General features: G+C 45.8%; 1 protein-coding gene across 1 annotated transcript; it reads right to left on the bottom strand.

The window, feature by feature from the left end:
* Positions 1-3,639: 3,639 nt before the first annotated feature.
* Positions 3,640-11,911, bottom strand: LOC124043040 (melanoregulin-like). Its single transcript, XM_046361223.1, has 5 exons — positions 11,709-11,911; positions 11,041-11,281; positions 6,229-6,319; positions 4,503-4,675; positions 3,640-3,767 (listed from the first exon to the last, which is right to left on the bottom strand). The coding sequence occupies exons 1-5, from the start codon at positions 11,786-11,788 to the stop codon at positions 3,684-3,686; spliced, it is 669 nt and encodes a 222-aa protein (XP_046217179.1). The 5' UTR covers positions 11,789-11,911; the 3' UTR covers positions 3,640-3,683.
* Between the last annotated feature and the right edge of the window lie 3,762 nt (positions 11,912-15,673).

Here is a 15,673-nt window from a genome sequence, read left to right as displayed (position 1 = left end):
ATTCTGTCTCCCCATTCTGTCTCTCATTCACAACTCTCTCCATTCGGTCTCTCCATTCTGTCTCCCCATTCGGTCTCTCCATTCTGTCTCTCCATTCTGTCTCCCCATTCTGTCTCCCCATTCTGTCTCTCATTCTCTCCATTCTGTCTCTCATTCACAACTCTCTCCATTCTGTCTCTCCATTCTGTCTCTCCATTCTGTCTCCCATTCTGTCTCTCCATTCTGTCTCTCCATTCTGTCTCTCCATTCTGTCTCTCCATTCTGTCTCTCCATTCTGTCTCTCCATTCGGTCTCTCCATTCTGTCTCTCCATTCTGTCTCTCCATTCTGTCTCTCCATTCTGTCTCTCCATTCTGTCTCTCATTCACAACTCTCTCCATTCTGTCTCTCATTCACAACTCTCTCCATTCGGTCTCTCCATTCTGTCTCTCCATTCTGTCTCTCATTCACAACTCTCTCCATTCTGTCTCTCCATTCTGTCTCTCCATTCTGTCTCTCATTCACAACTCTCTCCATTCACAACTCTCTCCATTCTGTCTCTCCATTCTGTCTCTCCATTCTGTCTCTCCATTCTGTCTCTCCATTCTGTCTCTCCATTCTGTCTCTCCATTCTGTCTCTCATTCACAACTCTCTCCATTCTGTCTCTCATTCACAACTCTCTCCATTCACAACTCTCTCCATTCTGTCTCTCCATTCTGTCTCTCCATTCTGTCTCTCCATTCTGTCTCTCCATTCACAACTCTCTCCATTCTGTCTCTCCATTCTGTCTCTCCATTCTGTCTCTCATTCACAACTCTCTCCATTCTGTCTCTCCATTCTGTCTCTCCATTCTGTCTCTCATTCACAACTCTCTCCATTCTGTCTCTCCATTCTGTCTCTCCATTCTGTCTCTCCATTCTGTCTCTCCATTCTGTCTCTCCATTCTGTCTCTCCATTCTGTCTCTCCATTCTGTCTCTCCATTCTGTCTCTCCATTCTGTCTCTCCATTCTGTCTCTCCATTCTGTCTCTCATTCACAACTCTCTCCATTCTGTCTCTCCATTCTGTCTCTCATTCACAACTCTCTCCATTCTGTCTCTCCATTCTGTCTCTCATTCACAACTCTCTCCATTCTGTCTCTCCATTCTGTCTCTCCATTCTGTCTCTCATTCACAACTCTCTCCATTCTGTCTCTCCATTCTGTCTCTCCATTCTGTCTCTCCATTCTGTCTCTCCATTCTGTCTCTCATTCTGTCTCTCCATTCTGTCTCTCCATTCTGTCTCTCCATTCTGTCTCTCCATTCTGTCTCTCCATTCTGTCTCTCCATTCTGTCAACTCATTCTGTCTCTCCATTCTGTCTCTCCATTCTGTCTCTCCATTCTGTCTCTCCATTCTGTCTCTCATTCACAACTCTCTCCATTCTGTCTCTCCATTCTGTCTCTCCATTCTGTCTCTCCATTCTGTCTCTCATTCACAACTCTCTCCATTCTGTCTCTCCATTCTGTCTCTCCATTCTGTCTCTCCATTCAGTCTCTCCATTCTGTCTCTTCATTCAGTCTCTCCATTCAGTCTCTCCATTCTGTCTCTTCATTCAGTCTCTCCATTCTGTCTCTTCATTCAGTCTCTCCATTCTGTCTCTCCATTCTGTCTCTCCATTCTGTCTCTCCATTCTGTCTCCATTCTGTCTCTCCATTCTGTCTCTCCATTCTGTCTCTCCATTCTGTCTCTCCATTCTGTCTCTCTTTTCTGTCTCTCCATTCTGTCTCTCCATTCTGTCTCTCATTCACAACTCTCTCCATTCTGTCTCTCCATTCTGTCTCTCATTCACAACTCTCTCCATTCTGTCTCTCCATTCTGTCTCTCCATTCTGTCTCTCCATTCTGTCTCTCCATTCTGTCTCTCCATTCTGTCTCTCCATTCTGTCTCTCATTCACAACTCTCTCCATTCTGTCTCTCCATTCTGTCTCTCCATTCTGTCTCTCCATTCTGTCTCTCCATTCTGTCTCTCCATTCTGTCTCTCTCTCTCCATTCTGTCTCTCATTCACAACTCTCCATTCTGTCTCTCCATTCTGTCTCTCCATTCTGTCTCTCCATTCTGTCTCTCCATTCTGTCTCTCATTCACAACTCTCTCCATTCTGTCTCTCCATTCTGTCTCTCCATTCTGTCTCTCCATTCTGTCTCTCCATTCTGTCTCTCCATTCTGTCTCTCCATTCTGTCTCTCATTCACAACTCTCTCCATTCTGTCTCTCCATTCTGTCTCTCCATTCTGTCTCTCCATTCTGTCTCTCCATTCTGTCTCTCCATTCTGTCTCTCCATTCTGTCTCTCCATTCTGTCTCTCCATTCTGTCTCTCCATTCTGTCTCTCCATTCTGTCTCTCCATTCTGTCTCTCATTCACAACTCTCTCCATTCTGTCTCTCCATTCTGTCTCTCATTCACAACTCTCTCCATTCTGTCTCTCCATTCTGTCTCTCCATTCTGTCTCTCCATTCTGTCTCTCCATTCTGTCTCTCCATTCTGTCTCTCATTCACAACTCTCTCCATTCTGTCTCTCCATTCTGTCTCTCATTCACAACTCTCTCCATTCTGTCTCTCCATTCTGTCTCTCCATTCTGTCTCTCCATTCTGTCTCTCCATTCTGTCTCTCCATTCTGTCTCTCATTCACAACTCTCTCCATTCTGTCTCTCCATTCTGTCTCTCCATTCTGTCTCTCCATTCTGTCTCTCATTCACAACTCTCTCCATTCTGTCTCTCTTTTCTGTCTCTCCATTCTGTCTCTCCATTCTGTCTCTCATTCACAACTCTCTCCATTCTGTCTCTCCATTCTGTCTCTCCATTCTGTCTCTCATTCACAACTCTCTCCATTCAGTCTCTCCATTCTGTCTCTTCATTCAGTCTCTCCATTCTGTCTCTTCATTCAGTCTCTCCATTCTGTCTCTCCATTCTGTCTCTCCATTCTGTCTCTCATTCACAACTCTCTCCATTCTGTCTCTCCATTCTGTCTCTCCATTCTGTCTCTCCATTCTGTCTCTCCATTCGGTCTCTCCATTCTGTCTCCCCATTCGGTCTCTCCATTCTGTCTCTCCATTCTGTCTCTCCATTCTGTCTCTCCATTCTGTCTCTCCATTCGGTCTCTCCATTCTGTCTCCCCATTCGGTCTCTCCATTCTGTCTCTCCATTCTGTCTCTCGGTCTCTCCATTCTGTCTCTCCATTCTCTCCATTCTGTCTCTCCATTCGGTCTCTCCATTCTGGTCTCTCCATTCTGTCTCCATTCGGTCTCTCCATTCTGTCTCTCCATTCGGTCTCTCCATTCTGTCTCTCCATTCTGTCTCTCCATTCTGTCTCTCCATTCTGTCTCTCCATTCTGTCTCTCCATTCGGTCTCTCCATTCTGTCTCTCCATTCTGTCTCTCCATTCTGTCTCTCCATTCGGTCTCTCCATTCTGTCTCTCCATTCTGTCTCTCCATTCTGTCTCTCCATTCTGTCTCTCCATTCTGTCTCTCCATTCTGTCTCTCCATTCGTCTCTCCATTCTCTCCATTCTGTCATTCTGTCTCTCCATTCGGTCTCTCCATTCTGTCTCTCCATTCGGTCTCTCCATTCTGTCTCCCCATTCGGTCTCTCCATTCTGTCTCTCCATTCTGTCTCTCCATTCTGTCTCTCCATTCTGTCTCTCCATTCTGTCTCTCCATTCTGTCTCTCATTCACAACTCTCTCTCTTTGGGTATTTCTCCTTCGCCAGTCTGATGAAATCCTCTGCACTATCCAGAGACACCAAGCGATCCTGGGAGAGGAGAAGAGAGGAGAGAAGGCAGGAGAAGTAAGGAGAGGAGAGAAGGGAGGAGAAGAGAGGAGAGAAGGCAGGAGAAGTAAGGAGAGGAGAGGAGAAGTGGGAGGAGAAGTAAGGAGAAGAGAGGAGAGGAGAGGAGGAGGGAGGGAGGAGAAGTAAGGAGAAGAGAGGAGAGGAGAGGAGGAGGGAGGAGAGGTGGAGAAGAGCGGAGAGGAGGAGAAGAGAGGATGGAGGAGAAGAGAGGAAATGAGGAGAAGAGAGGAGAGGCGGAGAAGAGAGAATGAAGAGAGGAGAGGAGGGAGGAGAGGTGGAGAAGAGAAAAAAGGAGGAGAAGAGAGGATGGAGGAGAGGAGAAGAGAGAATAAGAAGAGGGGAGAGGGGGAGAACAGAGGAGAGGTGGAGAAGAGAGGAAAGGAGGAGGGAGGAGGAGAAGACAGGAAAGAAGAGAGAAAACAACAAGTAGACATTATTAGCTTGAATATTTTTCCCCTTCATTATTGTCCATTAGATTACTCCCCCTCCTGGTAAATAGGTGTGTGTGTGTGTGTGTGTGTGTGTGTGTGTGTGTGTGTGTGTGTGTGTGTGTGTGTGTGTGTGTGTGTGTGTGTGTGTGTGTGTGTGTGTGTGTGTGTGTGTGTGTGTGTGTGTGTGTGTGTGTGTGTGTGTGTGTGTGTGTGTGTGTGTGTGTGTGTGTGTGCGTGCGTGTGCGTAGCAGTAGGACAGCAGTACCATAACAAAGAGGTATCTGTCTGTGCTAGCCACTCCTCGTGGGAACAAACTAGAGTGGTCCAGAGTGGTCTGTAACAGTTGTCTGGCTCTGTTCAGGTTATCCGATCCACTCAGTGTTGTCTGTAACAGCTGTCTGTTCACCGTCAGGAGAGAGTCAACCTCACGCTGGTAGCCTATAGGGGACACAAGCACCAGTACAAACAACCAGGCCGGAGACGCCACATAGAATCAACAATTAGAATGTTCAACTCAATAATACTGCAACTGAAACATTGTGTTCAGGGGTTGGAAAAAGGCATCGACCCAGTGCACAACACAAGCATTGGGCTCCTCAGAATGTTAATACACATCTCTGTCAAATGGAGACTGATTTTGCACAGTGCTCTGTTGTTGTGTTTTGTTGAGACGGCTGAAAGGAACACGGCAAGAACGATGCTTTACTCTTTTTTTCAAACATCTTTGTCGGATTCACGTGGGTTTAAATTGTACTTTATTATGTCAACAATCTACACAAAATACTCTGTAATGTCAAAGCGGAAGAAAATTATAACATTTGAAAAACTATATATATAAATATATATATATACAGTGGGGCAAAAAAGTGTTGACATACGTGGTGTTAAATGCTGAGCTGTAGTCAATGAACAGCATTCTTACATACAGTGGGGCAAAAATGTATTTAGTCAGCCACCAATTGTGCAAGTTCTCCCACTTAAAAAGATGAGAGAGGCCTGTAATTTTCATGATAGGTACACTTCAACTATGACAAACAAAATGAGAAAAAAAAATCCAGAAAATCACATTGTAGGATTTTTAATGAATTTGCAAATTATGGTGGAAATATCTCCCAAATTCTAAAAATACAATTCCCCTTTGACATTATGGGGTATTGTGTGTAGGCCAGTGACCAACAATCTCAATTTCATTCATTTTATATTCAGGAACCTTTACAGGATTGGTGGGTTCCCCGCGGGACGGTTGAGCTAACGTGTGCTAATGTGATTAGCATGAGGTTGTAAGTAACAAGAATATTTCCCAGGACATATCTGATGTTGGAAGAAAGCTTAAATTCTTGTTTATCTAACTGCGCTGTCCATTTTACAGTAGCCAGTACAGTGAGGGAATCTCATGCTATTGTTTGAGGAGATAGAGCACAGTTATGAACTTGAAAATTTATTAATAAACAAATTAGGCACATTTGGGCAGTCTTGATACAATATTTTGAACAGAAATCCAATGGTTCATTGGATCAGTCTAAAACTTTGCACATACACTGCTGCCATCTAGTGGACAAAATCTAAATTGTACCTGGGCTGGAATAATACATTATGGCCTTTCTCTTCCATTTCAAAGATGATGGTAGAAAAAAAAACAAATATCAGTTGTTTTTTCTTTGTATTATCTTTTACCAGATCTATATTGTTATATTCTCCTACATTAATTTCACATTTCCACAAACTTCAAAGTGTTTCCTTTCAAATGGTATCAGAAATATGCATATCCTTGCTTCAGGGCCTGAGCTACAGGCAGTTAGATTTGGGTATGTCATTTTAGGCGGAAAAAAAAAGAGTCCAATCCTTAATTAATTTTAACCCAACAAAATGTGGAAAAAATCAAGATGTGTGAATACTTTCTGAAGGCCATGTACATAGAGAGCAGCAGAAAGGAAAAGGTTAAGGAATTGAGATTTGAAGAGAGGAGATTATCTCTACAAACTTTATCTGACCTAGCTGTGTTAGAATCTTCTTCCATCGGCTGCTGATTTCTCGTTTGGTGTATCTCAGACTATGGATGTCATAGTTGAGCTTCTCCCACTCCTGATAAACACACACACACACACACACACACACACACACACACACACACACACACACACACACACACACACACACACACACACACACACACACACACACACACACACACACACACACACACACACACACACACACACACACACACACATTAAACACAGAAACAGCCCAGATAGCACACATGCATCTCGCCGACGTCGAGAGGGTGTGGGAGGACAAAATGCAGGCACGCTGCACGTCACGCGGTCTCTCAGCATCGCCGTCACGCGGTCTCTCAGCATCGCCGTCACGTGGTCGCTCAGCATCGCCGTCACGCGGTCTCTCAGCATCGCCGTCACGGGTCTCTCAGCATCGCGGTCACGTGGTCTCTCAGCATCGCGGTCACGCGGTCTCTCAGCATCGCCGTCACGCGGTCGCTCAGCATCGCCGTCACGCGGTCTCTCAGCATCGCCGTCACGTGGTCTCTCGGCAGCACATAATCGACCGTAGATCGTGTAGACTTCTCAAATTGTGTGTCACAATGCTTGAATATCTGCCTTCTCTCAAACATGTTCGATGTCATGGTCGTCATTTTTATCAGAGATATGTAGAAGGCTTATAGGCTTAAATAAATGTTTACCACCAATTTATTATTATTTAAATACATTTTTAGGTCCATAAACATAAAACATTTGATTATTGCCAGTATAATTTAGCTTTTAATGATCTGATATTTTCCATTCATATTCGATGTTTACACTCATTTGGTAAAGGGTGAAATCTTATCACTACACGATTGGAATTACCCTTTACCAAATGAGTGTAAACATCATTTGACATAATAAGTGAAACAGTATTTGCTGTTGGATCCGACCTGAAATAAAGGTATTTTTGTGAATGTCGTCTGTCGAGCAGCTTCGACATGGGTGACATTTGGCACCGTCCCAAACAACGGCTGAAGGGCGAATGCGACGTCTTGCCAATGTGTAAATGCTCTCTGTGCTACAAGTATGATGTCGGGCCGACGTCGACGAGGTGTCGGTGTGCTATCTGGGGTAAAGCTGTTGGTAATAGTTCAACTGCTGGCTGATATATATATCTCAGTCCCAAGGCAACACTAACACAATGAGTCACGTTCCTGTGCTGTTATTCTCAACATAGTGCCTGTTGTGTCCACCGCAGCAACAATGCTGACCTGACCACGCTATTTAATATGTCGATTATCCTTTCACTTCAGGAATCTGTGCACTGATAGTTTCTAGAGATCACATGTCACAGGAGATTGTTCATAGGCCTTATTTGTGTGGCTTTTACACAGTAAGAAAAATACACAAATATATCAATATATATTTATACACAAGAAAAGAGTTAAAAACAACAGACGGGAATAATAATTTACAAAAAAATAGACAAACAGATACATAAAGACGTCAAACAAACAAACAGACAAAACAACCAATAAAAATATCCTGAATCAGTATACAGCTCATAGACCCACAACAAGCCTCAGACTCAGGGCCGCTCATTAGGCAGACTGACGAGACCCTGAATCAGTATACAGCTCGTAGACCCACAACAAGCCTCAGACTCAGGGCCGCTCATTAGGCAGACTGACGAGGACAGCATTTTCTGAGCTAAACTGACCAAGTCTCCAACAACACATTAAACCTCATAATAATAATGGGCCTCCCGGTTGGTGCAGTGGTCAAGGGCGCTGTACTGCAGCGCTAGCTGTCCCACCAGAGACTCTGGGTTTGCGCCCAGGCTCTGTCGCAGCCGGCCACGACCGGGAGGTCCATGGGGCGACGCACAATTGGCCTAGCGTCGTCCGGGTTAGGGAGGGTTTGGCCGGTAGGGATATCCTTGTCTCATCGCGCACCAGCGACTCCTGTGGTGGGCCGGGCGCAGTGTACGCTAACCAAGTTTGCCAGGTGCACGGTGTTTCCTCCGACACATTGGTGCGGCTGGCTTCCAGGTTGGATGCGCGCTGTGTTAAGAAGCAGTGCGGCTTGGTTGGGTTGTGTATCGGAGGACGCATTTCAACCTTCGTCTCTCCCCAGCCCGTACGGGAGTTGTAGCGATGAGACAAGATAGTAGTTACTAAAACAATTGGAAACCACGAAATTGGGGAGAAAAAGGGGTAAAAAAAAAAGCGAAAAAAATAAAAAAAACCCCCCAAAAAATGAATTCAACCAGACTAATGGATGAACCAGACTATGAACTTCTTCAACCAGACTAATGACAAACCAGACTAATGACACTTCTCTCAACCAGAAATGACACTTCTCTCAACCAGACTAATGACACTTCTCTCAACCAGACTAAAACTTCTCTCAACCAGACTAATGACACTTTTCAACCAGACTAATGACACTTCTCTCAACCAGACTAATGACACTTCTCTCAACCAGACTAATGACATCAACCAGACTAATGACACTTCTCTCAACCAGACTCTCTCAACCAGACTAATGACACTTCTCTCAACCAGACTAATGACACTTCTCTCAACCAGACTAATGACACTTCTCTCAACCAGACTAATGACACTTCTCTCAACCAGACTAATGACACTTCTCTCAACCAGACTAATGACACTTCTCTCAACCAGACTAATGACTTCTCTCAACCAGACTAATGACACTTCTCTCAACCAGACTAATGACTTCCCTCAACCAGACTAATGACACTTCTCTCAACCAGACTAATGACACTTCTCTCAACCAGACTAATGACACTTCTCTCAACCAGACTAATGACACTTCTCTCAACCAGACTAATGACACTTCTCTCAACCAGACTAATGACTTCTCTCAACCAGACTAATGACACTTCTCTCAACCAGACTAATGACTTCTCTCAACCAATGGCATGAGGGCTTTTTTTATGTGAGCGCTGTATGCAGTGCCCACTTCGTCAAAGGCAGGGACACTAAATCTTTAAGATGGTCCCCTTCTAGGCCCTTCTAGGCCTTGGTAAGATGGACCCCTTCTAGGCCCTTCTAGGCCGTGGTAAGATGGACCCCTTCTAGGCCCTTCTAGGCCTTGGTAAGATGTCCCCTTCTAGGCCCTTCTAGGCCCTTCTAGGCCTTGGTAAGATGGACACCTTCTAGGCCTTGGTAAGATGGACCCCTTCTAGGCCTTGGTAAGATGGACCCCTTCTAGGCCCTTCTAGGCCTTGGTAAGATGGACCCCTTCTAGGCCTTGGTAAGATGGACCCCTTCTAGGCCTTGGTAAGATGGACCCCTTCTAGGCCCTTCTAGGCCTTGGTAAGATGGACACCTTCTAGGCCGTGGTGAGATGGTCCCCCTTCTAGGCCTTGGGAAGATGGTCCCTTTCTAGGCCTTGGTAAAATTGTGCCCTTTCTAGGCCTTGGTAAAATGGTCCCCTTTCTAGGCCTTGGTAAAATTGTCCCCTTTCTAGGCCTTGGTAAAATTGTCCCCTTTCTAGGCCTTGGTAAAATGGTCCCCTTTCTAGGCCTTGGTAAAATGGTCCCCTTTCTAGGCCTTGGTAAAATGGTCGCCTTTCTAGGCCTTGGTAAAATGGTCCCCTTTCTAGGCCTTGGTAAAATTGTCCCCTTTCTAGGCCTTGGTAAAATGGTCCCCTTTCTAGGCCTTGGTAAAATTGTCCCCTTTCTAGGCCTTGGTAAAATTGTCCCCTTTCTAGGCCTTGGTAAACTCCAATATTGTGCCCTACATGTAGCCTCCATGAGTGTCATAAATACCCCATATGAAAGAACTCTGTGTTCGACATCCCTGATTGAATGATTTAATTGAGGTGAGTCAGTATAAACATGATGCTGCCCCGAGAGTGAGAAATGTACAGAGAAGACCCAACTGAGTGTGCGCTCATGCGCATATCTCTAACTCAGAGGACAGAGAGGGGGCGGAAGGATATGGACTGACTATCAGAGGACAGAGAAGGGGTGGAAGGATATGGACTGGGATGACCAGGGATGTTCTCTGCTGTTTAATGAGTCCTCCAGATCAGAGGCAGTAGGGATGACCAGGGATGTTCACTGTTTAGTGAGTCCTCCAGATCAGAGGCATTAGGGATGACCAGGGATGTTCTCTGTTTAGTGAGTCCTCCAGAACAGAGGCAGTAGGGATGACCAGGGATGTTCTCTGTTTAGTGAGTCCTCCAGATCAGAGGCAGTAGGGATGACCAGGGATGTTCTCTGTTTAGTGAGTCCTCCAGATCAGAGGCAGTAGGGATGACCAGGGATGTTCTCTGTTTAGTGAGTCCTCCAGATCAGAGGCAGTAGGGATGACCAGGGATGTTCTCTGTTTAGTGAGTCCTCCAGATCAGAGGCAGTAGGGATGACCAGGGATGTTCTCTGTTTAGTGAGTCCTCCAGACCAGAGGCAGTAGGGATGACCAGGCATGTTCTGTTGATAAGTGTGTGAAATGGACCATGTTCCTGTGCCTTGTCACGAGTTGCGTAGTTTTGGGTGTCATGGAAAATGTATGGAGTAAAAAGTACATTATTTTCTTTAGGAATGAGGTGAAGTTAAAGTAAAAGCCGTCCAAAATATAAATAGTAAAGTACAGATACCCCCAGAAAACTACTTAAGTAGTACTTTAAAGTATTTTTTACTTCAGTACTTCACACTACTGCTTGTTGTCCAGTAACAGGTTTGAATTAATCTACTACACCTTCAGTGTACCTGAGTGGACAGGTTGTGCCCTAACCAAGCTCTGTATCGGGTAGTATCTTTTACCCAGCTCAGGTGCAGGTCTCTCTCACCTCTGTGTACGTATCCGCCTCGTTCCTCATCGTGATAAAGGCTTGGAGCTCTCCGTCCGACTCTGCATCTCCCACGGAGGTCCTGGGGCTGCTCCAGGGGATCCACTCCTGCTCCTCTGTTCTCCAAGACAGGCCCTCCTGACCCGGGCTTGGGTCACTGTGGCTGGACATGCAGGCTCTGGAGGTCTGAGTCCTGGAGGAGGTCTGAGGCCTGATGCTCTGCATTTTGGAAGTCTCATATCTGGAGGACCAGAGAGGTGCATTCAAGTTCATGCTGAAGTCTCTCTCTCGTCACAGATTTGGTTCTGGGTGCCCTTATAGTTCCAATATCACTCATTTGACTCTGCCTTGGCATGCCAATGCTGTGATTCAGGAAAGAAATAGCCTGAACACATGCTGACTGAGAGATTCTCCTAAACATAGCCTACATACCAGATTACAGAGGCTTCACAGACGCTACTTGTCTATATCTTCGGGCTGTGTGCCAAGATAAAAAAAAATAGACTATGCTATATATATATATATTCCCATTCAGAAGAATCTGTAGATCTGAATGAAATATACTAGAATGGATTATCATGCTGTTTTAATAAAGATTTATTTATTTAAAAAACAACAACATGCACGGACCAAATGTGAATAGTATCATAAAACAATACTATTCTTACCGTAAAATAGCGTTCTTCTCATCTAGGTTCTCATCAAGATTGCAGTAACTCCGCCAACAACAACTATACAATGCCCCCATCAGACCCAAGAACTGTCATCCAGCACATCTGATAATCCGAAGAATATCTTTACAATTTTCCTCAAGGTTTTTAGCATGAAATAAATATTTTAAGATGTAACGTTCCCAACATTGCGAGCCGGATCTCAGACACAACTCTGAAAACTTCACGCGTCTTGTTTTTCATGGTCCATTGGGGGGGCGGAGCGCTGAGCACGTGAGTCCATTCAAGAAGCGTGACTAACCTAGCGTGACGGTGTATCTGGAAACCAGGAATGGAACATTTATTCAGCCACTGATGGACAATGCTATGAGCTCTGTTGAGTCCTCTCTCCCATGTGTTTACTCTTGTGTATCTGTGCTCTGAGAGCATCTATGTAGATGAAACAGTATTTAAACCGTCCCCTCGCCCATACCCGGGCTCAAACCAGGGACCCTCTGCACACATCAACAACAGTCACCCCTCGAAGCATCGTTACCCATCGCTCCACAAAAGCCACGGCCCTTGCAGAGCAAGGGGAACCACTACTTCAAGGTCTCAGAGCAAGTGACGTCAGTGACGTCACCGATTGAAACGCTATTTAGCGCGAACCACCGCTAACTAAACTAGCCGTTTCACATCCGTCACACTCACCCCCCTTTTGACCTCCTCCTTTTAAAGTTTGTACACTAGATATGTGATAACTATGATTCCATTACCGGTTAGCTAATACAAAACACAGCCATGGATTATTCAACTAATCTGGACTGGTGTCCTCAGTCTATAGACTGACCTACGAGGGCTGGAACAAAAACCTGGACTGGTGTCCTCCTCAGTCTATAAACTGACCTACGAGTGCTGGAACAAAAACCTGGACTGGTATCCTCAGTCTATGGACTGACCTACGAGTGCTGGAACAAAAACCTGGACTGGTGTCCTCCTCAGTCTATAAACTGACCTACGAGGGCTGGAACAAAAACCTGGACTGGTGTCCTCCTCAGTCTACAGACTGTCCTACGAGGGCTGGAACAAAAACCTCGACTGGTGTCCTCAGTCTATAGACTGACCTATGAGAGCTGGAACAAAAACCTGGACTGGTGTCCTCCTCAGTCTATGGACTGACCTACGAGGGCTGGAACAAAAACCTGGACTGGTGTCCTCAGTCTATGGACTGACCTATGAGGGCTGGAACAAAAACCTGGACTGGTGTCCTCCTCAGTCTATAGACTGACCTATGAGGGCTGGAACAAAAACCTGGACTGGTGTCCTCCTCAGTCTATAGACTGACCTACGAGGGCTGGAGAAGAAGGCAGACACACACAGATATACAAGATGGCGCCGGAGAAGAAGGCAGACACACACAGATATACAAGATGGCGCCGGAGAAGAAGGCAGACACACACAGATATACAAGATGGCGCCGGAGAAGAAGGCAGACACACACAGATATACAAGATGGCGCCGGAGAAGAAGGCAGACACACACAGATATACAAGATGGCGCCGGAGAAGAAGGCAGACACATACAGATATACAAGATGGCGCCGGAGAAGAAGGCAGACACACACAGATATACAAGATGGCGCCGGAGAAGAAGGCAGACACACACAGATATACAAGATGGCGCCGGAGAAGAAGGCAGACACATACAGATATACAAGATGGCGCCGGAGAAGAAGGCAGACGTTTTACCTGTCACCAACCGATTGTGTTTTTTGCGTGTTTATTTGCGTTGTTTGTAACTTATTTTTTAAACTTATTTTGACATAATGTTGCCGCTAACGTCTCTTATGACCGTAAATATCTTCTGGACATCAGGACTGTGACTCACCACAGAATCCTTTTTTTCCCTTAAACGAGTCTGACGAGGCCGACTTGAATGATATACTGCTTTCTCGGGAACAGGCCCAGATCCCCGTGATTTTACAGAATGATATACTGCTTTCTCGGGAACAGGCCCAGATCCCCGTGATTTTACAGACTGATATACTGCTTTCTCGGGAACAGGCCCAGATCCCCGTGATTTTACAGAATGATATACAGCTTTCTCGGGAACAGGCCCAGATCCCCGTGATTTTACAGACTGATATACTGCTTTCTCGGGAACAGGCCCAGATCCCCGTGATTTTACAGAATGATATACTGCTTTCTCGGGAACAGGCCCAGATCCCCGTGATTTTACAGAATGATATACTGCTTTCTCGGGAACAGGCCCAGATCCCCGTGATTTTACAGAATGATATACAGCTTTCTCGGGAACAGGCCCAGATCCCCGTGATTTTACAGACTGATATACTGCTTTCTCGGGAACAGGCCCAGATCCCCGTGATTTTACAGAATGATATACTGCTTTCTCGGGAACAGGCCCAGATCCCCGTGATTTTACAGAATGATATACTGCTTTCTCGGGAACAGGCCCAGATCCCCGTGATTTTACAGACTGATATACTGCTTTCTCGGGAACAGGCCCAGATCCCCGTGATTTTACAGAATGATATACTGCTTTCTCGGGAACAGGCCCAGATCCCCGTGATTTTACAGAATGATATACTGCGTTCTCGGGAACAGGCCCAGATCCCTGTGATTTTACAGAATGATATACTGCTTTCTCGGGAACAGGCCCAGATCCCCGTGATTTGCGTGAAGAGGAAGCAGAAAAAAATTGGCCAAAGGGCGGGCTGCCTTCTGAGAATTCGTAGGCGATCGAATAAACCCCCATTTCCTACCATTCTGCTAGCAAGCAAAATACATGACCTACGCGGAAGATTAAACTACCAATGTGACATTAAAAACTGTAACATCTTATGCTTCACGGAGTCGTGGCTGAATGACGACACTATGAACATACAGCTGGCTGGTTATACGATGTACCGGCAGGATAGAACAGCAGCGTCTGGTAAGACAAGCGGCGGCGGGCTATGTATTTAGGTAAATAACAGCTGGTGCACGATATCTAAGGAAGTCTCAAGCTATTGCTCGCCTGAAGTAGAGTATCTCATGAAAAGCTGTAGACCACACTACCTACCTAGTTTTCAACTGTATTTTTCATAGCTGTTTACATACCACCTCAGTCAGAGGCTGGCACTAATACAGCATTGAATGAGCTGTATTCCACCATAAGTTAACTTGAAAACGCTCACCCAGAGGCAGCAATCCTAGTAGCTGGGGACTTTAATGCAGGGAAACTTAAATCCGGTTACCAAATTTCTATCAGCATGTTAAATGTGCTACCAGAGGGAAAATAACTCTGGACCACCTGTATTCCACACACAGAGATGCATACAAAGCTCTCCCTCGCCCTCCATTTGGCCTGGCCGTGTGGTGCCAGGACAACAACCTCTCCCTCAACGTGATCAAGACAGACAAAGGAGATGATTGTGGACTACAGGAAAAAGTGGACGAGAACGCCTCCATTCTCATCGACGGGGCTGTAGTGGAGCGGGTTGAGAGCTTCAAGTTCCTTGGTGTCCACATCACCAACAAACTAACATGGTCCAAACACACCAAGACAGTCATGAAGCCAGCACGACAAAATATATTTCCCCTCAGTAGACGGAAAAGATTTGGCATGGGTCCTCAGATCCTCAAAAGGTTTTACAGCTGCACCATTGAAAGCATCCTGACTGGTAGCATCACTGCCTGGTATGGCAACTGCTTGGGCCTCCGACCGCAAGGCACTACAGAGGGTAGTGAGACCAGGGCCAAGCTTCCTGCCATCCAGGATCTCTATACCAGGCGGTGTCAGAGGAAGGTCCTAAAAAATGTTAAAGACTCCAGCCACCCCAGTCATAGACTGTTCTCTCTGCTACCGCATGGCAAGCGGTACCGGAGCACCAAGTCTATGACCAAGAGGCTTCTAAACAGCTTTTATCCCCAAGCCATAAGACTCCTGAACATCTAATCAAATGGCTACCCAGACTATTTACA

The sequence above is a fragment of the Oncorhynchus gorbuscha genome, linkage group LG09 (genome assembly GCF_021184085.1).
Source record: "Oncorhynchus gorbuscha isolate QuinsamMale2020 ecotype Even-year linkage group LG09, OgorEven_v1.0, whole genome shotgun sequence".
Classification (NCBI taxonomy): domain Eukaryota; kingdom Metazoa; phylum Chordata; class Actinopteri; order Salmoniformes; family Salmonidae; genus Oncorhynchus; species Oncorhynchus gorbuscha.
This window is presented reverse-complemented; position numbering and strand designations above follow the sequence as displayed.

Excerpts from the sequence above, each read along its gene's own strand:
- LOC124043040 (XM_046361223.1), bottom strand. The coding sequence starts at position 11,788 with ATGGGGGCATTGTATAGTTGTTGTTGGCGGAGTTACTGCAATCTTGAT. Across the intron at positions 4,676-6,228 it reads GAAGATTCTAACACAGCTAG|GCTACCAGCGTGAGGTTGAC; the intron begins GTCAGATAAAGT and ends TGTCCCCTATAG. Across the intron at positions 3,768-4,502 it reads ACAGATACCTCTTTGTTATG|GATCGCTTGGTGTCTCTGGA; the intron begins GTACTGCTGTCC and ends CTCCTCTCCCAG.